Source organism: Protopterus annectens, chromosome 5.part0, assembly GCF_019279795.1.
Source record: "Protopterus annectens isolate FY-2018-M chromosome 5.part0, PAN1.0, whole genome shotgun sequence".
In the NCBI taxonomy this organism is placed as follows: Eukaryota; Metazoa; Chordata; order Ceratodontiformes; family Protopteridae; genus Protopterus; species Protopterus annectens.
This window is the reverse complement of record NC_056735.1, coordinates 1,440,339,306-1,440,365,156: the sequence shown is the minus strand read 5'-3', so window position 1 is coordinate 1,440,365,156 and position 25,851 is coordinate 1,440,339,306. Positions and strand designations below refer to the sequence as shown.

Below are 25,851 nucleotides of genomic sequence, written 5' to 3'. Positions count from 1 at the left end.
CCTATTACACTTTCACTTCCTCTGGGGGCTGTAATGGAAGTCCTCATCTAGACTTCCTTGAGAAGTGTGATCCTTGGATCCCACCATTCTAGGCGCCTGGAACTTCTCTGGTCCTGAGGGAGTCTGGATGATGGTCGACTCAAGTTCCATACTGCAGTGATACTTTGAGGTGGAATTTGTGCCAATGACAAAATAGGCATAAAGGAGCTAAGAGAAACTCCTTTTGGTACTGTGGAATCCACTGAAGTGCTCTGGACTAGAATCATTGGTTCACACAAAAGAAGGACACACCAACTGCCAACCCCAAGGACTCCAAGGCTGATGTCAAGTTGGGAATCTTCAGTTCCAAAGTGTTGAATACCGAGTGCTCTGACACCAAGAACAGCATGGAGGCCATTGCTACCAACCCTCTCAATGCCAAAGACCCAGTGTTGACTTACAGAGACCCAGTAATGGTTGGTGCTCTGGGCATGGTTTCAATGTTGCCAGTGTCAAGGCCAAAGGTGTGGGAGACCAAGTCTACCTGCACCAAGTTGCCCAACATAACAGTTGGTGCCAGTTCCATCATTTCTGGATCCAAGACCAGGAGGGGTAATGGTAACAAAGGCAGTAGGTGGAACTTCTTGGCCCATGGTAGAAACCATCAGGGCCATGAAGATACCATACAAGAGTGGGGCCTTGACAAAGGCCAACATCACATACTTCCAATCCAGCTGCATGGGACAGCTGAGGGATCTATGAGACCTGACTAGGGTCACCAAAGGAGGTTTGGATGAAATCAACTAAAAGAGTTCCCTCTTCAAAGAAAAGCTGCCTGTGCACTGTCTTGACATCAAGTCCCCTGTAGAACCAGAGGGCTTCTGCAAATGGGGGGAAGAACGCTTAATAGGGGTAGCCAGACTGAGTGTTTCCAAGCAAGGAGAAGCGGCTGACACCCTAGGTTTTTAGCTGAAGCTAATTTCTCTAAAATGTATATGTCCTCTGCCTTCCTGTTTTCTTGCCAGATACATGCATCGAAGATGATGCAGTTGGTGTCAACACCTCAGAGATAACACCCTTTACTATGAGTTTGTTCCAGCATTCAGCCAGAGTCCTGGAACTAAAGTTTTTAAAAATACCACAGTCTCTAGTCGAGTGGGAAGCCCCTAAAGACAAAGCATGTGGGTCCTGAGGGACTCTCATGCCCAAAAAGACTTACTTTTCTTAAAACCATGTTTGCCTTCTTTATCCATCTCAAATTCCAATAGCTAACATTAAAAACCCAATGATACTGCAGCAAACAACATGCTTGCAGTGAATCACCAGGAAAGTGAAAGAAGAGAGTAAGTGTCAGCTACCCAAGAAATGACTGTGTAGGGAGGGGATTGGATGAAGAATAGAAAGGGATGAAAAAAGCAAGCACTGAAGAAGCTTACTGCTGAAAATGATATAAATTCAAGTAAAGTGACAAGAAACATTTAAAGTTAGCAGCACCAAAAAGTAGCAAACATATGTTGCTTAGAGATGTTTTTGTAATGGTGGCAATGTGATCTGGAGGAGGTAGCAGAAGACTATGTAAGGAGCAGCTTGAATTTTGAGAAGTATGTTGCCATCACTAGGGGGCAGCAAAGGCACCAGTCCTGCAGCTCCAGTATCTGGATAGGACCCGAGAAATCAATCATTTACAAATACGCATACAAAACAGTTGAAGAAAAAGTCATCCAAATGCTACCAAAAAGGACAAAAGTGGAAAGAGTAAAAAAGCATCTCCAGCTACAAACAAAAGCTGTAACAAAGGTATGAAGCTTGAGGGGAAGTGCAGAGCAATGTGCAAAAGGATGGAGGTGTTGTAAGTCATGGAAAATCCTGGTGCTGAACTGAGCCTCCAGCTAAAATCCAGGAATTGAAGGGGAGGAGGGCTGCACCTGTCATATAAAGTTGTTCTCTAAGGCAAAAACAATGTTAATTCCTCAGACAAAATTTCTTCAGCAATGTAACTGAAAAAAGTGCAGCAAAACACAGATGATCAAAACAGCTGCTAAGCTGTCAGAAAGATATAACATAACAGCAAAATGGCACATAAAGTTAGCAGAAATTTAAACTTCAAAAATGACTAATAATGTCTGGCATTGGAAAAAAAATGAACAGTAAACACACCTCCTTTTATATCTACAGGTGCGAGACTGGCACAACACTGACATATTCATAGGACCTGAAAGAGCAGGTATTGCCTCACTACAACTACTAAGAAATTACTCATTCCAGTGGCACCTACTTCTTGGCGGTTGTAATGTTTTCCTACTGAAAGGAACAGCACAATGATTGCTATAAATTACTGACTGATTTTAAATGTAATTTAGGCAGATTTAATTTAGTTACTTCAAACCCATGTGTCTGTAAGGTAAACATCTTAAATGTTACAGCTGGGTGGTCTAGTGGGCTAAAGAATTGTGTTGTGTTATACCAACCCCCAACTCCCTTTTTACATTTGTAAAAAAGGCAAAATTCGATGTGTTTGTTTAGTCTACTCAAGTAAATCATTCAGCTTATGTGGCCTCTTTCACCTAATTCCACAACTGCAGCTAAATGGTTAACATAATGCATAAAATATTTGTTGTCCTGGCTGATTCCTTAATACATGCACAAAACAGTTAGCATTACACACATTTATAAGAAAACAGTACATGTTTCTGAACAAGCCCAAGGCTACTGCCAGTGGTAAACCCTAATTCATCCATTTTTTTCTGTTGGCAGTAGTCCTTCCATGGTAAGGCATTCCGGGGCAATGGCATTTGATAAGTAGCCATGTGCTCTCCCCAGAAAATGCTTAATGGAAGTGATTTACATAGCCAAGTCATTCAGAGAATCACTTTACTGTGTAAACTAGCAAGGCCAGCCAAGTTAATTAACATGTACAATAAGAAGCATGGAGCTCAGATGTCTGGCATCACTGAATGAATATATTTGTATGTGACAATGGAGGGAAAATCATGGATGCTCTGTAAAAATAAGGGACAAGCTGAGATACGTGGGGACATGTCCCAGTGCATGTGTGGGTAAGATGCAAGTGCTACAAGTAGTGATGACAACAGCAATGCGCTGATTCACACCTGTGGTACCACCATGTGATTCAGAGACATGTAAAGTACACAAGATGTACTCTTTCCTCATTGTAGCTTATCTGTCAATGAATCACAGTTTTTTGTGCATGGGAAAACTGGCATTTTTGGTCACAGCACTTTACGCTAGCAGTTGGATTTTTCTGAATCTCAGCCAATGTTTTTCTTGTAGTGTTTGCTAATGCCTTCAAAAGAGCATGACATCTTAGCCTAGTCATTACGGTTTATGCCTTAAACCCCTGGGGTTCAGTCTTGACCTCCAGCTACTGTCTGTGTGGTGCATGCACATTTTTCCTGTGTCTACATGATTTTCTCTAGGTACATTTTTTTTTGGTTTATCAAACCACCCCAAAACATATGAAGTGAGAGAGATATTCTAAAAGTCTATTCATCATAGATATTCTAAAAGTCTATTCAAGTTGGAAACAATCCATACACTGGACTAGCTCACATGCCCACTTAATAATTTTAGTTAAAATATGAATTAAGTTCGAGTACTATGCTGTGAAGAGGCATTTTCAGATTCCTGGCATAGAGACAACCTCTAATCCAAATTCTGCAGCTAGCTGTTAACTAAACTTTTGATTTTTAACTGTTAACATGTTTAACAAATATTTGCACTGATTGATACTGTGATGACTTTAAGGATGAATAGGGTGCAGTCCATTCAATTGCAGAATGTTTCACTTCAAGATTTGGAGGTTTTTAGGCATCTACTTTCTGACAAAGCCTTGTCCTGCTGTCTAATTTTATTCTTTGGTTTACTGACATAGAACGTTTGCAATGCTGCAGATTAAGTCGCACTGCACTGTAACGCCCATCTATCAAAAGGTGCTTCAACGAAGTATTAGTTTAAGGGTGTGCACATTTATGCAACCAGCTTATTGTATGCTTTTTATATTTTATATTTTTCCCCTAACAGATTTGTTTGTTTTTCAATTGAATTGTACAGGTTATAGGTCACATTAAAGGTGGGAAAAGTTTTGAAATGATTTATTGTGGTCTCATTTTTTTATATCACAAAAACCTGGCGCTTTAATAGGGGTGTGTAAACTTTTTATTTCCACTGTATTTAATACAGACCCATTTTTTTTTCTAATTAACTGTAGCGTGCAGGCATTTTATAATTAAAAAGAGTGGCATACTTCATGTAATCATGTTTTGATAATGTTTCTAAATCAAACTGAAAATGAAACAAAAAAAAAAAAACATTTCACAGAGCAACATCTAAATGATTTTTGTTTCATTTTCAGTTTTTTTTTTCCATTTAATTTAGTGATGTCAAGATGGTCTCCATTTATGACTTGATCCCATCCATTTTGTTTTCATACATGTTTTACAGCTATCCAAACTGACAGGGACAGGCTTTTTAGATTCAACATTGTATTGTGTTTATTCAAAACTATAATGTGAGATTCTTATAGTAATATTACACTTGCTACTTCATCTATCCTCGGAGGTTCAGCGTATCATATTATGTTCAGGCATAAATACATCATTTTTTACTATTGAGAATGAGTGGACTTCTCAAATCTTATGGAAAAAAAATCATGCTCTGTGTGTGCCAAGGGCAGGATGCAGCTGAAGCCTGAAGTCCCTTTAAATGTGTGTGCATTTTTCTGTTGTACAAAGGAAAAGAAACGAACACATACATGTCAAAAACATCAAATGCAACATGTATATACAGTTGTATATGCAACACGTCTATTTCAGTGGATATGGTCTGAGATCTTAAATAAGTCAGCAATGTAGTTTACCCATGAATCCCTGTATGTAGGCTAGAAGCAGAGATAAGAATATGGACTTATTTCCATTCTACCGTACTCGGACTCTCATTAGACCATTCACTGAATACAATGCCTCTTTCAGTATGTACCTGTCAAAACACTTTTTCACAACTGGAATGACCATAATGATTTATCCAGAAAACAATCAAGGGCCTAAATCATAAAAACGATGCAGACCATCTTAAAACGTTTTGCCTCTTCTTGGCATCATACAGGCTAAGAAAAAGCAACCTCTGCCTCACGTATAGAACCATACCAGATCATACCTTGTCAGACCTATTACAAATTCACATATCCAATGGTAGTATAAACATCTGATTAAGTGACCTCAATCTCTTTTGCAACATAAACAGGAGTTGTTGAAGGGATAAATATTTATCACAGAAAACACCACTTTTATGGAACTGTCTTCTACTCCATATAAAGCAAAGTACTTTTCTTACTCTGTTCAAATGTAATGTGGATCACTGGATGGGAAACTGTGAATTCACCCCTGGTTTATTACCCATGGCCCTCAAGGAAAGGGCAACAAGTACACGCCCAACTTATCCTTCCTTGTTCTGCTTGCCATTGGGTTATTCATACATGAAACACGGACTAAAATATTACCACTGGCTTCTTAAGATCTTCACAGCTTAACAGCCTAGTATGTATCTATAAACCTATGAACTTGCAAATGGCCTTAAACTGAATTTGATGGCACAAAACAAAAGCAGTCAACCTCCCAACTGGAAGTGCTGCAGAAATGCCAGATGTGCAAATTGCATTCTGCCCTGCAAGGATGACTTGTGAGGGGTTACCTTAAAGAAGATCTGTTATAACAATAAAGCCACAGAATTTTCTCCCTGGTCAGTGCCTGTCACCACTCAAGAAAAAATGTGTCTCATTTTTGCACACACTAAAAGCTACAATGTAGAAAACATTTTGCTAAAACTCTGAGGATACTAATAATGCATTTTCTTTATTGTCAGTTCCAGAGAAAATTAGTTTTGGTTTACTTCAAAGTAGACCAGCTATTGATTCTTTCTGTACCCTTTTCTGGATATGCCATAATGTTTTGTATTCCTTTACAACAATGTTCATATAAGGAAGGGATAAGCCTTTAAATGAAACAAACTCCACCAATACAAATACAGTGTAGTGCAAGAATATAAGTAGCAAGGAAACATCAATAAACTTATCAGGAAGGAACCACTGGTTCAGCAAAATAATCCCTTTCCTTGAAGTGTGTGTGTGTGTGTGTGTGTGTGTGTGTGTGTGTGTGTGTGTGTGTGTGTGTGTGTGTGTGTGTGTGTGTGTGTGTGTGTGTGCGTGTAACAACAGATGGAGAAAAAGGAAGCAAACCTCTGTCCAGTGAAGTTTTCAGCATATCACCTTCCTTTGCCTTGATCACTATCAACATCAGCACATCACTGAAGTTGCTTTAAAGTGACTTCTTCATGTCTAAGAAATGTACTTTGTACACATTTTCAAACTGAATCAAGTCACTAAACATCTCTGTTAATTACAACTGCTGCTTTTATAGGTTATGATTTTTCCATGTTTGCAACAGTTAGGAAACAGTCTAGAAGTATGCTAAACCCATTAAGACTTGGTGTACCATAAACTACATTACATAGCCTGTAGCTAGTACACACACACACACACACACACATATATATATATATATATATGTATGTATATATAGATATATATTTTTTAATTTGATATTTGTTTACCGGGGAGGTCCAACTGGGCTAATAGCCCATTTTCAGTGGAGGCCTATGGAGAAAAGCTCCACATAAAAAAAAATAAAAAATTCAATTACAACATTAATTACAAATATGGACAGGTACACCATTAGAAAAATTGAAGAATAGAACAAATAAAATACCTTTGTTTAACAAATTACTATACGGAGGATACAAATTATTGACACAGAAGCATAGGATCATCATAGAAAATTTGGAGAAAAGGTCAAAACAGAAGCACTCCTTTGTAAAGTTGGAAAAATGCAATGGAGAGAATGTAATTATTTAACATACTACAACAATGAGGATACAACATCAAACAAAATGTGAAAAAACACAAATTAGAATACATAACTATGGATGCAAAAAGGGCCTTACAGCAGAGGCCTATGAAGAAAGCAATTTTAACACACACACATTTTGTATAAGCGTTTCACAACAATATCATTGTAGAGTATGGAAAGAGATTTATGATGAGATATAAGGTCGGGTGAATGTGTAAAAGGGAGAGAAGATGGGTGAGTGCAATTATTGAGATTATGGGGAACACAAATACCAGTATAGGCATTACAGGGGAAGATGGGTGGTAGGGGAAATGGATGAGTAGAGAGTTGCAGAGCTTAATAGGGGAGATTGGGTTGAAAAGAAAGAATAGAAAGAAAGAAAACAGAAGTGTTAGAGGAGAGGGGCAAAAAATAGCACTAATACTACAACTCCGCTTGGGGATGTGTAGGAGCATAGCCAATCATCATTTAAATGTGTGCTGAGCAGTTTTATGAACATAGCATTACCACTTCTGAACACTTGAAATAAATCCAGAGGCTTTATAGTGGCACACACTGCATTTTTACATTCTGCTTGTGATACGTTCTGTCATGCAAACACATGAAAAGGATTTTCTGAAATTTTCCCCAAGAATCATGATTTTTTTTTTAAAGAAATTCACAGTCTCTTATCCACAGTGCTACTAATCTGAAATTTCTATACGAGAAGTATAGAAAGCTTTACCAAAAGGCAAGGTTACAGTGACATATTAGTGACAAATGCAACTTCCATGCTTATACTTTACTACTTCTGCTTCCATGTTCTGATTCAAGCACTGGCACACATTTTATGAAACATTCCTGAGTTGATTCATATCTGAAGAGGTGGGACCCATTTTCCTTATTACATGCTGTAAAAGAAGGTTATTATTTCTAAAAGTGCAGCTAAACAAAGAGTTTGTTTAATTCCAGGAAACTGTCCAGCCAGCATGCTCTCAATCAGTATGTGTGGGTAGTAATCATTTGCATTCAATAAGCAGTTGCTAGTTTTTGACTTCCTGTATGGGGATGAATTGACTGTCTATTCTTCTGACACAGAGAGGATTAAATTGAAGGATTCAGTCGGCTATTTATGTACAGGTGGCATTCCTGTCATTCTAATTAAGCTATTTTATAAAATCACTTTGAAGCCACTGGCGGAAATAATAAAACAAACAAAACAACACCAAAAAGGTTTGTGTCAAACAACAGAAGTTAAAGTTATGACACATTTCCATTTTCTATCACATTGCTTGATGAACTGAAAAATTCACATAACATTGTCTTTTCTCAGCAAATGAATACTGCACAGCTTTTAACAATACCTGTAACAGTGGTCATTTTCAGGCTGCAACATCTAGCAATCAAAGGGCATGAAAGAGGGTAACCATGGCATAAACATAAAGGTTATTACATTTTTCAGGACAAACAGACTGACTGTGGGCTTGCAGCTAGCTACAGGACTTTTCTAACCATATTCCACAGTCAACTTTTCATTTTTCTACAGCAATGTTAATGTTACTTCAGTGTATTCTGTGTTTCAAGTTCCCAAAATGACATTGTTACATAATGGTAGACAAGCTTTGTGTTCATGTCTTTCTAGATCCATCATAAGTGAAAAATTTGAAGAATGAAACCTACATTACATAAAATACATATTGAGAAACAACACTGCCATTTAAAGTATGGCACACTTTGCCCTCATTCCCTGCAGACCAGCAATCTGTCCCACTCTGTATCCTGTACACTGTCAGATTGAACCAGTCCACAACAGGATTGCAAGCTGCCCTGCACTCTGACCATTGCACTCTAAGGTCAAGCATCCCCCCACTGGACTGCAGCCTGTAGTGCCCTGTCCCTTGTGCCCTGAGCACCCGCTAGCAGGACTGCAATCTTGCCTTGTCAGGTAGAGCCCCACAGTCCATCAATCCAGTGACACACCCTATGGAGTGTTACACCACGCATGCTGTTGCTCTGCAACACTGCCTGTTATTTCCATGTACTCTTGTCTGGTCATTACAGTCCTGAGGTCCAGCACCAGAAGTCCTGTCTGCTGTCAGTTTGCCCATATGGAAGTACAATCTGATATCCACAAAACTCAAAATCTCTAAGTTGCTTGCTGTACACGGACTCCTGCAAAGTGGTGAAATACCGTCTTTAGATGCTTCTTCATCTGCTGCTCCTCAATATGAGGACTCAATGGACCATCACTTTACATTTCCTGTGTCAGAATTGCCGTTGTTTCCTGTTCCTACTGTTGATGTGGAACTTCACCTGGACTTTCCTGTGAGTCTCCTACAAAAGGCTCTAAACCATTGCTCCATGGAAAATCCACTTCAGATGCATCTTGCTCCACCTGCATGCTGCCCTACTTCCAGGGGGCCTCCTGGTCCATCATGTTATGACAAACTGCATGTGTTGGAGTTTCCACAGTAAACCCTTCCATTTGCAAATGTCCGTCACTTAAATTTCTGTTTGTTTAATTTCTACCTCACTAATCGTCTTTTTTAACATTCTCCTTTTGTGAGCTTATTCTTCATATTATGTTACTTGCCATATCTGGGTATCTTTGCTTGCATTTCTTTTCAAATATCTTTGGAGTTGCTTGTTTATATTGATTGGTTTGGCTTTCTTCACTACATAAATATTGCACATTAGATCTCTTTTTCTATTTCATGTCCATGTTTCTTTTTTTAAGGTATTGTTTTAATTGATTTGTTTGTTAGAGATAATTAAGCTAATGGATAATGCCCGCCATGTCTAAATAAGCTGAAAGAGAAGGAACTGTGAGGTATATTGTATGAAGCTGGAGTATGTGTGACAAAATGATGAATGGAAAGTATGAAGGACTAAGTGCATACGTGGGAAGACTTATTTTATGGTATTGACTGCAGAGTAACTCGAGTTGTTTGGCCCTTTAAACAATGGGTGGTGAAGTGAGAGAAAATAATATGGGCATTAATGGTCAACCTATTCCAAAGCAAGAAAACAAATACACAGTGGTGCTTCTGTAGTGAGTATTGGGTTTTACGGATTGAAAAATGGTAGTAAATATGTCTAAGAAAAGTGTAACTATGAAGCACCAATGTCTCCTCTCTCTCTATCTTGCTGGGGGTACAGATGGCAGATGGACATGTAGAATGTGGTCAAGCAGGAGTACAAAGGTTCAGATTAATGAGGACTATTGCCCATATGCTGCACATCTATTTAATAATTTAGTGCTTGAAATGTAAAGCCAGTGAAATTACATAAATTTAGCTTTTTTATTAAAATATTACCCTCTGTTTTTTCTAATATATGCTGCCACATTTAGCAACAAAATGAGGGTGATGACTACTTTAAGTTATGCTTTGTAAACAAGCAAGACTCTGGTAAGATGATTACTCAGCTTTTTCTAGCTGCCTGAAGTTGCAATGATGTAGCACAATCAATACAAGAAAAAAAGCAAAAAAAAAAAAAAAAAAAGCATAACAGTATGTATTACTGACACCAAATATTGACACTTTGCATTGCTAGGGCTGAATGAACTTCCACTACAAATCATCACCAATGTATTTTATATCTACCACTGCTTTATTATAGTCAATATCCACATGAACCACTAAAAAACACTCCAACCAAATTAACACTAATTTTTAAAAGCTTTCTCATCCTACTATTAGGACTTTGCAAAGGCACCAACTAGAAAAACATTTAGACTTACCTATACATCATTTTCTAGAAGCCGGTTTCTTTTGCTCCTTTAAAACCTGCTGCACATCCTCAGAAATAATGTGCCTAAATGGTACTAAACCTCTTATTGTTCAGGCAGTCAATTAAAGAAAATGAAAGTTGTGGTGTACCAAACAAACCTTTTCTTTTGTGACTAAGTCCATTCAATGAGGAAGTTGCCTTTGGCCATTTTCAAAGGAAGGGTAAAAAACTAATGATGCCTGAGCCAAAAGATGGCTAGCACAATCATTCTTAAGAGTATTTCTGCACCTTTAGAAGAAGCCTGGTAATCAGAGGAGATGGTGGAAAGGCTTGCAGGTACATTCCTGACTATAGGCTTAATTAAAAGGTATCAGTCTTCCAGGCCTGTGTCCAAACAGTCCTAGAGCAAAATGTCTACATCTGTCGGTTGTGGCTAGAGGCAAAAAGATCAACTAGATGAGTTCCCCACACATGGACCAATTCCTGGAAGACCCTCAGGTGCAACATTTATTTGAGAGGGTCTATCCTGGTCCTGCTCAGTTTGTCTATAATGTTTTGCTCTGAGGAAATGGTGGTAGCATGGAGGGACAGACTGAACTGAATTTTTAATTCCCTGGCTACCACAGCTAGTCTGCAAAGGGATAGAAACTGGTTCTCCCCAGTTTACGTAACACATCACTGTGTTTACTGGAAGAGGTTCTAGAGTCCAAAGAAGATTCAAAGATTTAAGCACAATTCTTAGCATCATCATTTCTTTGACAGTTATGCACTTTAATTTGCCCTACTTGTTCCAGAGGCCCTAGATTTTTACCCCTTGGATGCTGCTCCTCAGGCAAAGTCTGATGCATCTGTTATTACAGACGGAGTGGAGGCTGGAAGGAAACGAGGGAGAACTAGCTTGAAAGACAAATGATTCACCCAGAGCAACTCCTTTTTCACACACCCCAACACTAGAATTTAAAATTAAAGGAGGTGCTGATGTTGGATCCAAACTAATTTGATAAACCTTTGAATATTCCTCATGTGAAGTCTGGCCAAAGGAATCGTGTGAATAGTTCTTAAAACTTAGAATTCTAACACATGCCCTGCCAGATGCCAAAGTGTAGTTGAAAAATAGCAGAAAACTGCTCTTTGTAACATTCCACTTTTTCCTAACGAAATTAAAAGCCATCACAAGGGATATGTCCAGTAGACATCCTAGAAACACTATCATGTGAGATATGATAACAGAAGATTTCTCTATGATCGCCTGAAAACTCAGGCTGTGAAACAAGTGTTTTACCCAAGTCAGAGCTTATTGACTACTTAGGAAAGAATCTGCAAAAACAAAGCAGTTGTCAAAATATGGAAAAATGTGTACGCCGTGCAGCTTGTCATAGGCAGCCAGCTAATGCTGACTGCAAAGAAAGCATTCTCTAAGGATGGAAATATAGGGGTTATAAGCTGCAGGCTGAGGAAAATCCACATCTAGCAAATCATAATATCTTTGCTGGAATTCCAGTATTTCTTTTGTTCCCTCTGAAACAAGTCATTCATTATGGCAACCGTATCATAAAAAAAATAAACAGAAGAGAAATCTGAAAGATAACTTCTATCATTGCTAGATTAATCATACTGTGGAGATGGAATTTGAGAAACACAGTCTAAGTCTAAATTCTGTCCCTCAGACTAGAGATTAGAATCAGATAGAGGGGAAAATGATTTTCTTTTTAATGAGGGGATGATTCAGCATGTAAAGCCTGAAAGGCTTAAAATAAACCTTTAATAAATCCCAGTCAAGCCTCTTTATCTACTTCTGGAGAAGATAAATGTCAAATCTTGTGTATCCCTTTTCTAGGACACCCCTTAAAAAAACAGCAGCTTGAAGGATAGTCCCTTCCTTGGGAATGAAGTTTGTCAAAGCATCTTTTTGAAAGAGCACTATGTGGTCCCTTCTCTGCTGCTGACAAGAGTGGTTCTCCCTTAACAGATAATCTGAACAGCCACAGAGGACAATACTCCTACTTAAGAGTGAACCTGCAAACTATCTTAAAAACTATAGACCAATAACTTGCCTTCCGATGATGTATAAACTATACACTGGATTGCTGATAGAGTTTATAGTTATGTAGAAGAAAATTCAATCATGGCAATAGAACAAAAGGGTAATAAAAGAAAGTTGTATGGAAAAAAGGACCGTTTGATGTTAAAGTCATAATGGAGAACTGTAAAAAGGGGAAGAACCTAAGTATGGCATGGAAAGTCTATAAAATAGCATTTGACAGTATAGCATATTCATGGATAAAACAGTGCTTAAAATGTATAAGATCCACCCTACACTGATCAATTACATTACAGGACCATGAAACAGTGGCAAACCACTCTGCAGTTAAGCCATGATAAAGGACAAATTATTATTCCAGAGATAAAAATTCAAAGGGGGATATTCCAGGGTGACTCCCTCTCACCACTGATCTTTTGTCTTGCCCTTAACCCATTAAGCTGTCTACTTAACAGATTAGGTCATGACTATAATTTGGATCCCAGAAAACAACAGTGTAAAGACTTCTCATCTGCTTTTTGTAGATGGCTTAAAACTGTATAGTTAATCAGACGAGGAACTGAAAGTACAACTGCAAGTGGTCAAAATTTTTCAGATTATATAAGAATGTCATTTGGTCTTGATGAATGTGCAAAAGTAACCTTTAAAGCAGGAAAGCTGCAGCACCAAGAAAACATAAAGAAAACGTGAGATATAAAAGAACTTGAGCAAGAGGGAGTGTATAAATATTTGAGAAGTGATGAAGGATCAACAATAAAACATAAACAAATGTGAATAAAACTCAGTAAAGAATATTGTAGAAGGCTTAAATTAATACTGAAAACAGCACTGACACCTAGGAACAAAGTCCAAGCTATAAACCAACTTGCTCTTCCTGGCCTAACTTACAGTTTTGGAATGATTGACTGACCCCAAAAAGTGCGGGATAGTTTGATCAGGAAAACAAGATAGATGCTTCATGCTCATCAAATGATTTATACAAATCAGCGTATACCAACACTACATATTCCCCCATTCTGAAGGAGGTATGGGGGCCTCCTTGAAGCTGAATACATGTATAGATCTGCGATAGTGGGACTGCATACATATCTGCTGAGCTCACAAGACCCAAATGTAGTGAAAGTTTTGAAACATGAGGAGAACAAGTCTAAGATGACTTCCCTGCTAGGTTTAGCAGAAACATATAGGCATCAAGTGGGAATGGAAATCAAACCAGAAGTAAATAAAAATCAGGAAGGAACGGAATGTGCCAAAAAAACAAAATAATGAATATAAGGTAAAGGAGCAGATGAGAAGGCAAGAAATGTAGAAAATGCATAAATATAGTTGCAAGTATAGAAAAATCTTGGAACAACCTCATGTTGATCAGAATCGAATGCAGAAATGGTTAAGAAGAGGTGAATTTAAACCAAAAGATAAAAGGTTAATACTGATGGCTCAAGACAGTGGGCTGTGTACACATTGGTTTACACAGTCCATTGAACATATGTGAGAAACAGACAAATGTAGGTTTTGTAAAACAGAACTGGAAACAGTTGCACATCTTATTGCTGGTTGTGATATACTAATGGCAGAAGGACTGTATACTGAAAGGTATAATAATGTAGCAAGATTGTTGCACTAGGAATTGTGCAAACATTATAGTATTGAAGCAGATGAAAAACACTGGAAACATGAGCCACAAAGCATCATAGAAAATGATGAAGTATATATCACATGGGATCATCCATTACCAACAGTTCAAAAAATAGATGCAAGAAAAGCAGATATAATAGTCCATGAAAAGAAGACAAAAGTAGCATTGATTATTGAAATCGCTACACCCACTGACTACACTGTCTTAGGTACAGAGAGACATAAGTCATAAAGTACCAGGATTTGCAGGCAGAAACAAGGGCAATGTGGAAGAAATATACCCAGACAGTTCCAGTAGTGGTAGGAGCAACGGGTCTTATAAAAAAGAATTTACAATCGTACTTAGATATGTTGCCGTTACATATAATTCCATACGAATTTCAGGAGTCATTACTGATTACTGAGCATGTTGCTGGTGCTGCGAAGAGCACTTCTGGCTAACATGAAAGATTGAAACAATACTAATTTCATGAACTTTAATTATACATTGATTTAGGAATGGGGTCCATTCCCATCATGGTATTAGAAACCCAAAAGTCTTGGAGAAATTAAAAAAAAAAGACAGAAGATATGCTTGCTCTTAGTGGCTTCCTGGTAAGTGGAATGATAGAAACCAATTAAAAGTATCTGAGTAGTCCGAGAAGCAAGAGATAGCTGCAGTGAAAACACCCATCAGTTGTTGAGGCAAAGGGCATGCCACAGTCTAGACTGAAGTCCCACCAGATAACTTTTTTTCCTTCTTGTTCTTCAGGGAGGGAATGATCAAGTTACTGGGATCCAGGTCCACAACCTTGCCACAAAAGCTGTCCGACAACTGGTTTGAAGAGTCAGTCTTACCCTTCCCCCAACAAAAAAGCTAAGTTCGGAGATGACAACCACTAAACACACTAGTCCCAGTCCCCAACAACACTTTTTGACAGAAAAGTAACATATTTCTTCACACATAATGTTAAATTATAAGGGAATTCCTCCAGTGACCCAGGACCATCTATCTATCAAAAAAGGTAGCTGACAAGTAGGTTAGTGGATCCTTGAAGAGTCGATACTACCTCTGGACTGAAAAGTTAAGGTCCGAGATAAAATTATTTAGTGACAATAGCACAGCACAGTAGCACAGCAGCGTGGAGTCTGCATGTCTCACTTGTATTCACTCAATGTATTCACTTGGACTTTCTTTGGGTGCTCTGGCTTCCTCCCACATTCCAAAGGCATGCAGTAAGTGGACTGGATACTCTATATTGCCCGTAGGTGAGAATGTATATATGTATGTGTCTGTGGTGTGAAAGAACAACCATGGTGGGGCAAGCCACCAGGCAGTGTGCACATTGGCTATGGATGACTGTTACTGCTGAAGTGACACCCTGACCCCATGTGCAAAAATGGGAAAAAGGGGTTGTGGATGGGTGAAACCACCAAGTGGCCAATACAAGCACAACCATTACAGCAAAAAAGGGTCAGGTTTTCAGAGCAAGAGCATGACTTGTAGGAGGACCATCAGCAGTGTATGTACAGATGTCAAAGACAGGACTTGGGCATTCCAAACTGTGTGCATATAAGAGGCTGGTGAAGTATAATCAAGCCAATAGCAGAAGATGGCCTACTAATATCCCATATATCCCATCTGTCATCCTTCAAAGTGAGTTTAAAAAACAAAAGAGGGAATCATTAGGTAAACAGTCTCTCTAGAAGAAATGCTCCTCCACAATGTGATGTAGGGTGCTAAAGCAGCCATGAAGTGAAAAAAACTGAGTTAACATGGCAACTGGTGGAGTTTGATGACAAAAATCTAGAGAGGATCAAAGGATTCTCAGTAATCTCAAAACCTAACTTCCAGATGTTGCATGAAGTCCACATAAATCAATGACATAACAAACAGAGATTATAGATATAAATGCAATTTTATTCTGTAAAGTATTGTGTTTTAAAGCACTTTAATGCATATAATAAGGGCAGCAAACTTGTGCAATGATCAGCATTACTGCCTCATGTTGCTTGACTCTCTGGTTCATTTCCTAGCTGGGAGGTGTCTTCTGCTCACAACCTGCATTGTCTTCCCTAATGCTGTGTTTTGCCATATGCTTTTTTTAATGTACTATTTTTAACTGAAGTAGGTCACTGATCTATTTGGATAACTTTCGGACTCAGTCTGAGAAAAATACATACAAAAATTTCATAGGGTAATTACAGAGTAGTAGTCATAAAAGTACAGTTATGGGCTAAATGTAAATATACTTTGTACAAGCTTCTTTGAAAATGGCAAACAGCAATACAAAGTGTAATATAGGTACTACAAGGCCATAAGAGTAGTACAAGCCATTTACAAAATATACAATGTGTTCTGGAGGAGTCCATAGAAGAAAGAACAAGACGATGATGGAAGAGTGGGAAGAAAAAGAGAGGTTAATATTTTACTTATTTATTTATTGACATTTGTTAACCGGGTTAGTCCAGCTGGGCCAGGAGCCCATTTTCAGTGGAGACCAGAGGAGGAAAGCTCCAATTACAGACAGATAAAGTATACATAACAATTTAGTGTACAATTAAAAACATAAATAACAGTTTAGTGTACAATTTAAAAACAATCATTAATTGGCAAACACTACAAGTACACATAAATTCTGTATTGCAAAGGAAAAACATTTTTTCTTTTGTGTGTGTGTGGTGTGGGTATCTGTTGTATAACTGGTGTTGTAAGGTGTATACAGGATTCATGAAAGGGGTGGAAGGGTTATCAAGAGGTGTAATGAGATGTCTGTGAAATAAATGTGGGAGATAATATACTGAGAGGATTGTATGATATTGTGGTACAACAGTAATAGTATTGGATTGATAAAAAGTATGCTGTGAAGTTGTAATGAAATGTGTACTACAGAGTAGAATTGGAGCTAGGTAGGGTCATGGTAAGTACAAATTTTGGTTCTCATAAAGTGTAGTTTGAGTCCTTTCTTAAATTGTGAAGGGAGTGTGATGGAGCTTAATTGGGATGGAAGGTTATTCCATGCCAGGGATTGGGTGGATTTATAAAGTAGCCTACCAATAGTTTTCTTTTGTTGATAGATGTCAAGGAGTTGTTGGTGTGTAGATGGATACCAAAGAGGACAGGGCAGGGCAGGATGATGGTTTATAAAGTATGGAGATAGAAGTTGTTGTGGGAGTTCTAGTCATTGTAGTGAGTTGAGTGAGAGGCAGTGGTGTGAGTTATGTGGGGAGCTTGTGATGAACCTTGCTCTTTTGTGGTAAGTTTGTTGGAGTTTAGCCAGGGTAGCCATTTGAATATTAGTTAGTACTGGGGTGGCATAAAGAAGGGAGGGGAGAAGAAGAGTCTGTGCCAGGGACAGTCTGGCATCATAGGTCAGGAATCTTCAGTTTCGGTAGAGCATACCCAGCTTTTGGTGAGTTTTTCTTTATACTTTGAAGGATGTGCAGGTTAAATTTAAGTTTGTCATCAATGATGGTACCTAGCAGTTTTGTGTGGGAGTCAGGTTGTATTTTGGTGTTACTGGAGGATGAGATAAGAAAGTTAGATTTTAGGTGAGAGAGAGTCCGTGGGAAAAATAACAGAAGTTTGGTTTTCTTGGGGTTTAGGATAAGTAGGATTATCAGCTAGCCATTTTTCCACAGATAGAAAGGTGTCCTGGGTGAGTGTGTGATGGTTAGAGATATTGTTGGAAGTGCAGATGAGAGTTAAATCGTCAGCATATTGGACTAGTACAGATTGTTTGCAGGAGGTATGTAGTTAATTTGTAAAGATGTTGAATAGGAGGCACCCCATATCGTAATGGGAAATACTAAAAAAATGGTTAAGCAAAAAGTTTTAAATTACATCTTACATGGGAGAAAGATACACTAAAAATAATCTATTTTACAGAGGGGGAGTAGATTAACTGGCATGTCCTACATCAAAACAAATGCTACAACTTATCTGCTGACCTACCAAGCTGTCAACAGTAGTGTGTGTGTGTGTGTGTGTGTGTGTGTGTGTGTGTGTGTGTGTGTGTGTGTGTGTGTGTGTGTGTGTGTGTGTGTGTGTGTGTGTGTTATGCCATCACAAAATAGTTCTCTGCCTTATGTTCCTGGAGTCCTGGGATGGGCTCCAATTCTCTTGCAACAATGAGCAGGATAAAGCAGGCATTAGAAGACAAATGTTTTTTTTTTCAAAAATGGGGAAAACAGGACTTCCTTCTCCCACTGTGTGTCCAGGTGCTGGTGGCTGGAATTCTTGCTATTCTAGTGTTATAAGTTGCTGCGAAGTGATGTATTGATTCTTGTATCACTGCCTCTCAAAGGTGTTAATCATGTTTCAGATTCAACTCGGATGGCAGCAGCGTTTCTTGTTCAATAAAAGTGAATCGAGAACAAGAAGAAATATTCTAAAAGGCAAATGTTCTAGAGCACAAAGCATCTTTCAGTTAAAAAGAAATGATGAACAAGATGTGCCTATTGAAGTGTATTTGTTGACCTGACTGTATTATTAAACTGATGTGTGTGTTGCTACATCTGTGCCAAAACACTTTTATTTTCCACTGGTGAGTTCAAATCTCACAAGATATCTTGAGAAGGGAAGGTTTGATATCATCCATTGTACATGTTTGAGTAATCCAGAACCATATAATTCATTGTGTATGCTTTCTATCACCTCCCATCTTGTAATTCAGTTGAAGGTAGTGCAGTGGTGCAGTGGCTGCATTGTCGCCTCACAGCAAGAGGTTCTCCAGTTCAATTTTCAGATGGGGTACTTTCTGTGCAGAGTCTGCAAATCCTCCCTGCATTCGTGTGGGTTTACACTGGGTGTTCCAGTTTAGTTTTTTATTTTATTTTATTTATTTTACATTTTTTGACCAGGCTAGTCTAACTGGATACATGTCCATTTTCAGTGGAGGCCCGGGGAGAAAAGCTCCAACACATATACAATATACAATATGGAAAGTTTAAACAGTTTCCTCCCACATTAGAAAGACATGCATATGGAGCATTTCTGCCCGGGCCTCCGCTGAAAATTGGTTTCATTCCAAGTCGGACTTTCCCAGTAAACAAATGTTAAATAAATAAATAAAATAAAAAAGTCACTGATTACATTTCTGTCTCCTCCAAGCCAGTCGTTTTTGTATATCATCAGCCTTATCTATGGACATAACATACATCTGAGACAGTCCCATTCCATAAACTTCCAAAATCATTGTGCAATACCACCATACAGAAATTTCTTCAGATTCTACACACCGAAAATCTTATTAATGTACAATATCAGGATACAGAAAAAAAAGAAAAAAACTAAGACCAAGCATTGGTGAATACCAGGCGTGTTTCTACGAAGTAAGAAATGCAGATTTTTTTTTTTTTGCTACCTAGACAATAATATCACATTAGAACAATAATTCCTCTGCTGGAAATGACTGAAATGCACTGAAGCCTCAGAAGCTGCTTGGAGATAACCTTGATATTATTCTGAAGGAAGATTAGACACACACTGAAAAATCCTATGCAGCAGATCATAAATTTCAAAACCTAGGCTTTCACAAATCATGCCAACTGTAAAACACACTATAAAAATACATAATCAGCATATTAGAATCAAAATCACCTACAGGCAATGGTTTACAATTTACACTAGCAAAAGAAATACAGACACTGTAACAGTACAAAGGAACGAGAAGACATAAATAAAACAGGGAAAAAGAAAGGAGAAAGAGGACAATGTATGTATTCTGCACATATTTCTATTTTACTAGAAGCAAGTTTAATTGTGATTTTTTAGATTCGTTAAGTGCAGATCATAAATCATCCCACAATTAATCACAATCTCATTTTAATAGCCCTTAAGTGGTTCTGGACCGCACCTGTGCAGATGAGACCCTCGTGCTTGTCGCAGTCTCTGTCATCACATTCACAGAATTCCCCTGAAAGATACCACTCCTGAGGAGAACAGATGCACTTTCCACAGTGACAGGAGCCTGAAATGATAGGAAATGTTACATTATCAGCACAAACCAAGCCTTTTAATATAAAATAAAACAAACCTAATAATGAGCATTAACAAGCAGCATTTAAGCTCTGTGCAAATTACACATAACAATAGCAGGTGCTTGGCAGGTTTCTGAGTAATTTATATCGTGACATAGTTACTACTGTATTTACAGAGAACACTGGTGAAAAGTCTGTCTACAACCTTCATTACTAATTCAGATAAAACAATCTCACTTAAGAGCAGTAATATTGCAATCTTTGAATAATTTCCATCTTTTCTGCACTACAAAGTATAGGTAATGCAGACACTGGTCACTCATTGTTAATCCCAATGAAGGGAAACTGGTTATCAGATTGAAACAACTTTGTACCTTAGTATGGCTGATATTCTAAGTTATTGCCTTAAATATATTTATACAATGAGCCCTACAATTCACATCAAAGACATTTTGACCAAGCAACCAAACCAGTCACACTGTAGCCAGATCTATGAAGTGAAAGACACTGTTACAGGTTCCATTGCATTTAAAGCCTACTATTTAAGTACAGTAACACACTCCAGACATGTACTGTGCTCAAATGCCACATAGGCTGGTGGGCCAGCAGACGTACACCATAGGGAGTGCTATCCTATAATTTGTTAGCATCTGCATGCTGCCTCTAGGTAGAATTACTGGACAAAATGGCAGCACAAACATTGAATGCTGAATTTGTATCTCTTTTCACCCAATTATTAAACTAACTTTCAGGTGATGAATTTATGCATTGGGTGTTAAATGCATGAAGGCGGTAAGTCCCACTATTCAAGAAGAAGAATTTTGAGGGTACCTATTTGCAAAACAGCAAAGAATATGATAGGTCAAGAAGATGAAAAACAATATGTCATTGTAGAAAGTCATATAATTTCAGTAGTTTTGTGTGAAGTCAAAAGTGTGACACAATCAGGGTTTCATCCAGTACTACAATGTGACATTGTTCCATGCATGCCTCTACAGACACATGCAATAAGAATTACTTTACTCGTTGATATTACTTATAAATAAAACTGCTTATGTGAAATGCCAAATATGTAATACTCCTGCTGATTAGATGTTTCACATTATTCCTGGTATTTTACTATTTTCTGGCATAATTCAATAAAATCAGATGATTTTTTCCCAACAAATGGAAGGCACTGATGTTGTTGGGAATTACTGGATTTCGAGGTGAAGCTGGCATTCCATGTTTCACACAGTATCTTTTTGTCTTTTCGGCTTTTCCCGGTTAGGGGTCGCCACAGCGGAACTCTGGTCCGCTAATGATTGGCAGTAGATTTTTTTTATGGTGCCGAGTTGCCAGCCCGATGCCCAACCTTCAGTGAAGGCATGCCCATTCACGCATGTCTTTCGGAGGCCACTCGACTGTGGGGAGGACATGCAGACTCCACACAGAAGGCACTCCAGCCGTGAATCGAACAGGAGAACCTCTTGCTGTGAGGCAACAATGCTACCGCTGTACCACCGTGGCTTTCACACAGTATCTACAGTTTCAAATTCACAGACTTCTGAAAATACAGCCATTGAAACAAGTTGCAATAAACATAGTGCTTCAAGTCTTGCAAATTTAAAGCAGAAAGGTGTACTTCACAAGCGATATAATTCTATTAGACTGTAGCAGAGTACTTATTAAACCATAATATTTCATATTAATTGCTATTTAGGCTTCGTGTTCCCATACTAAATGGTGATGAAAATACAAGCATTCAGAATATGATTTTTTTGAATGTAGTAATGCCCTGACAACTAACTTCTATATGGCATTCAAAGTTTAAATACCAGCCTTGTACACTGCTGTATATTTAAAACAAACTGATGCACATGTTTTGCCTGCTTTGCATGCATGCATTACAGCTTTAAGTAATGGTGATTCACTGTAAAAAAAACAGAATGTGTCCAAACGGGGCTTGGTACTGAGGATGCTCCTGTTTGGTATTTCTTCTCTGATGTCCAAATTGACAAAAGTCTTTGGTTTACCAAGTTTGCTGATGACTATAATTTTAACGCCATTATTAATTCCCCAGTGGAATGAAGGATTCTAAAAGAGGTTCTGAGACAGACAACCAGATAGTGCTATGACCACGGTCTTATGCTAAATGACAAAAAGTGCAGTACTGTATCCTTTGACTAACAAAAACACTGTGTTTGTTTTGGTACATGCTTTAGACACACAACTGTCACAGGCCTGTCCACATGTGCTAACCATGAGCTTTGCTTTCACCACCATGTAGCAGGTCCAGATGATTATTAAGGGTTTCCACCTGATCCAGTGTGGTTAATGTGCTTCTCTACTCCTCCCTTATTATGGCCAGAACTAGTGCTCCCGTTGGCATGTACTTGTACAACTTATTCCAAAATAAAAGACCCCAATACTTTCTTACAAAGAAAACAAGGGTCAGAGTTCAATTACCAATGTGGAACACCTTACAGCTCTATGATTCAGTCCTGAGTGACCTCCTTCATATTTGTAAAACTGACAACAACATGAACCCCATACTAAAGACCTTAACCTTTACAGTAAGATAATATAAATTTGCTGGGCTGACATATACCTCACTCAAAGAATGAATCACCTTTGGAATAGACTCTCCCTTTATATTAATCAAAGTATTTCCTCCACCTTCTTCAAGTGCAAACTGGTGACTGGATGAGTAACAGGAAATACATTGTCAAGTTCGCACCAGAAACACTCACAGAATGGGGAATTAGGTAGTAGGAATTGGAGTGGGTAGATTATAAATCATTTCCCTGATCAACTGCCTAGTAGGAACCTATAAAAATGTGCTTACTCTATAAATGTTTGAAGGGAGCTCCACAAAACTAAAGTCCCCAGTCTAAAATAACTGAAAAACGCCTCCCCAGAATAATACCAAAACTCATGCTTTCCCAAGTGGGGTACCCTGCCTCCCCACCCTTCTCATTATTTACATAAGCTAACACAAGAGCCATCCAACCATGGGGAAAGGAGAAATACCATAAAAGGGCAAACAGCATAGACACACAATGCAGTCTTGCAAATCAAGTATAACAACACCAGACACAATCAGGTAAATTAAATATCAGGGAAGTGACACAGTTAAAGCTACATAAACTATATGCCAACCATATTTAAGGAAGTCACACAGTTTATTTCTTCTTAGTTCAGTACTGTGCATATAATATGTGATTTACGTCAGACTTTTATATTCCTTAGAATGTTTCAGATCTTTCATAAACACATATATATTTTTTTATTCTAAACCACAATCAGCACTAAAGGTTCATTCCAGGAAGAAGTTAATCAATTTTTCAACTTAAAAATTTTTCTTGATAATCAGTGGTTATAACTTTGGTACAGTGTGTGTTGCAATTGTGCTCATATATGACTATAATACTTGTAGTCTTAGTATTGAAAAACAAAAAGTAAAAGGTCACATAGACAAACCAATTAGTTAAGCTAGATTTTTCACTGTGTAATACCTTAAACCCCCTGTGATAGAGGTCCGTGGGATATTGTGCAAGTGACCCTTACGGATATCAAGTGTTTCAGCTATATTGCTTCTGAAAGTCCATGACTTTTTACTTTTTCTTTTTAACCATTTGTGGACACATTCACATTGAGGCCAATAAAGCCAAGCTCCACTAGCTGTGGACATGCATGTTTCGGCCTTCTTTTGACTATGCATGACTTTCTTGTAGTTTTTACTAACTGGTTTACTAAATGAGAGTTGCTATAAAGAAAGAAAACGTGATGTTTAATGTATGCAAATGAAAGAAATGTTCATATGGTTTGTTTTCTTATCTTTTCTATTAATGTGTGTTTTTGTGTCTATGTCCTAAGTGATAATTTAATAAAGCTGTTTTAAAAAATAAAGAGCATAAACAAGCACAGGAATAAACATTCTATGATGCTTAAAGCATATTCTTTATAAAGAACCAGTAGCAAATTAATTTTGAAACTTCTTGTTTAAAAAGGAAAATACAATCCTAACAAACAAAGATAAAACTCTAATTCTGAAATCAGTTTAAAAAAACTATACATATTCCCTTTGGAAAATTATAAACTGAAACGTCTATGAGCATAAAAATTAAATGATACAACAAAGACAATTATATATAATTTTATTTTATTTATATTAGTTTGACAGGGTAGTGTACTGATCAACACTGACAAATTCCATGCTCAGCCCAGGTGAAATACAAAACATTTCACAAACAATAATACAGAAATGTAAGCAATAACAGAACAGCTCACACTAATTACATAGAAAAAAAACTGTGTATATACATTCCAGTGAACACTCACAGTACACAATCAAGGAGAGTGTAATGTACAAAATATACACTAGTTTCTACTAAAGTAGGTCAATCTTGAGAGATGAGAAGAGACTAGGAAAGGAGACAAGTGAAGTGCTATGTTCTGTGTTGAAGCATGTGCATTTGTCTTGGATGAAGAAGTGCTTTTCAAGTCGCATACGTGTATATATATATATATATATATATATATATATATATATATATATATATATATATATATATATATATATATATATGGAGAGAGAGAGTTACAGAATACGTGTATGTTGGAGATGCAATCCAGAAAGTGAGGTAGATTGGAGTCAAGTGTTCTTTGAATGCATTCTATTAAATGAAATTTTGAATTCTTTTTGATACATATGGTCAGACAAATTACTTCAGTTGCCTAATATTATTGAATGCTTCAATACCATCCTGTGTAAAGAAAGATCAAAATCCTTTTCTTCAGACTCTTGTCTTTAGCAGGAAAAATAACCACAAGAAACTGACTGTGTGTGTGTGTGTGTGTGTGTGTGTGTGTGTGTGTGTGTGTGTGGACAAAGGCAAAATAATGGGGTGACAAATGTCCCAAAACAAGGATTTTTTTTAAACATTCCTCTAATTCATTTACAAGGATAATAAAACAACAGACTTTGCATTTACATACATTTTCTAAACAACACAAAATTTGAAACTCTAATGACTGGCATTACTTAGTGATGTACTATACACTGAAAATGTTCATGCGAGACACATCAAATGTATGAGGAAACATTAATGACAGTCTGAAAACTGATGGACGGTTGGAAGGCATGGTATCAGTGCCGAAACAATGGATGGACCTCCTGAGGTCACTAATGCTTCAATGTGCTTTTAGCATAAGTAGTAAACAGACGCCATGCAAATTATCCAATAATAAGGTCTCGCTCATTGCAGCTAAAGCTGTCTCTGAATTGCATTTTGCTTCTTCTTCTTCTTTCGGCTGCTTCCGTTAGGGGTTGCCACAGCGGATCAACTGTTTCCATTTCTTCCTGTCCTCTGCATCTTGCTCTGTCACACCAACCACCTGCATTGTCCTCACTCACCACATCCATAAACCTTATCTTAGGCCTTCCTCTTTTCCTGTTACCTGGCAGCTTCATCCTTAGCATCTTTTTCCCAATATACTCTGCATCCCTCCTCAATACATGTCCAAACCAACGTAATCTTGCCTCTCTGGCTTTGTCTCCAAACCTTCCAACCTGGGCTGACCCTCTAATATACTTATTCCTAATCCTGTCCATCCTCGTCA

At 37.9% G+C, this 25,851-nt stretch overlaps 1 protein-coding gene across 2 annotated transcripts in view; it reads right to left on the bottom strand.

Annotated features, from left to right (window-relative positions):
• Positions 1–25,851, bottom strand: part of ITGBL1 (integrin subunit beta like 1) — a 2,504,690-nt gene that overhangs the window by 32,413 nt on the left and 2,446,426 nt on the right. For both annotated transcript variants that reach the window (XM_044071244.1, XR_006364791.1), the window contains exon 10: positions 20,124–20,237. In XM_044071244.1, coding sequence (XP_043927179.1) covers positions 20,124–20,237 — 114 coding nt within the window. The remainder of the gene's footprint in view (positions 1–20,123; positions 20,238–25,851) is intronic.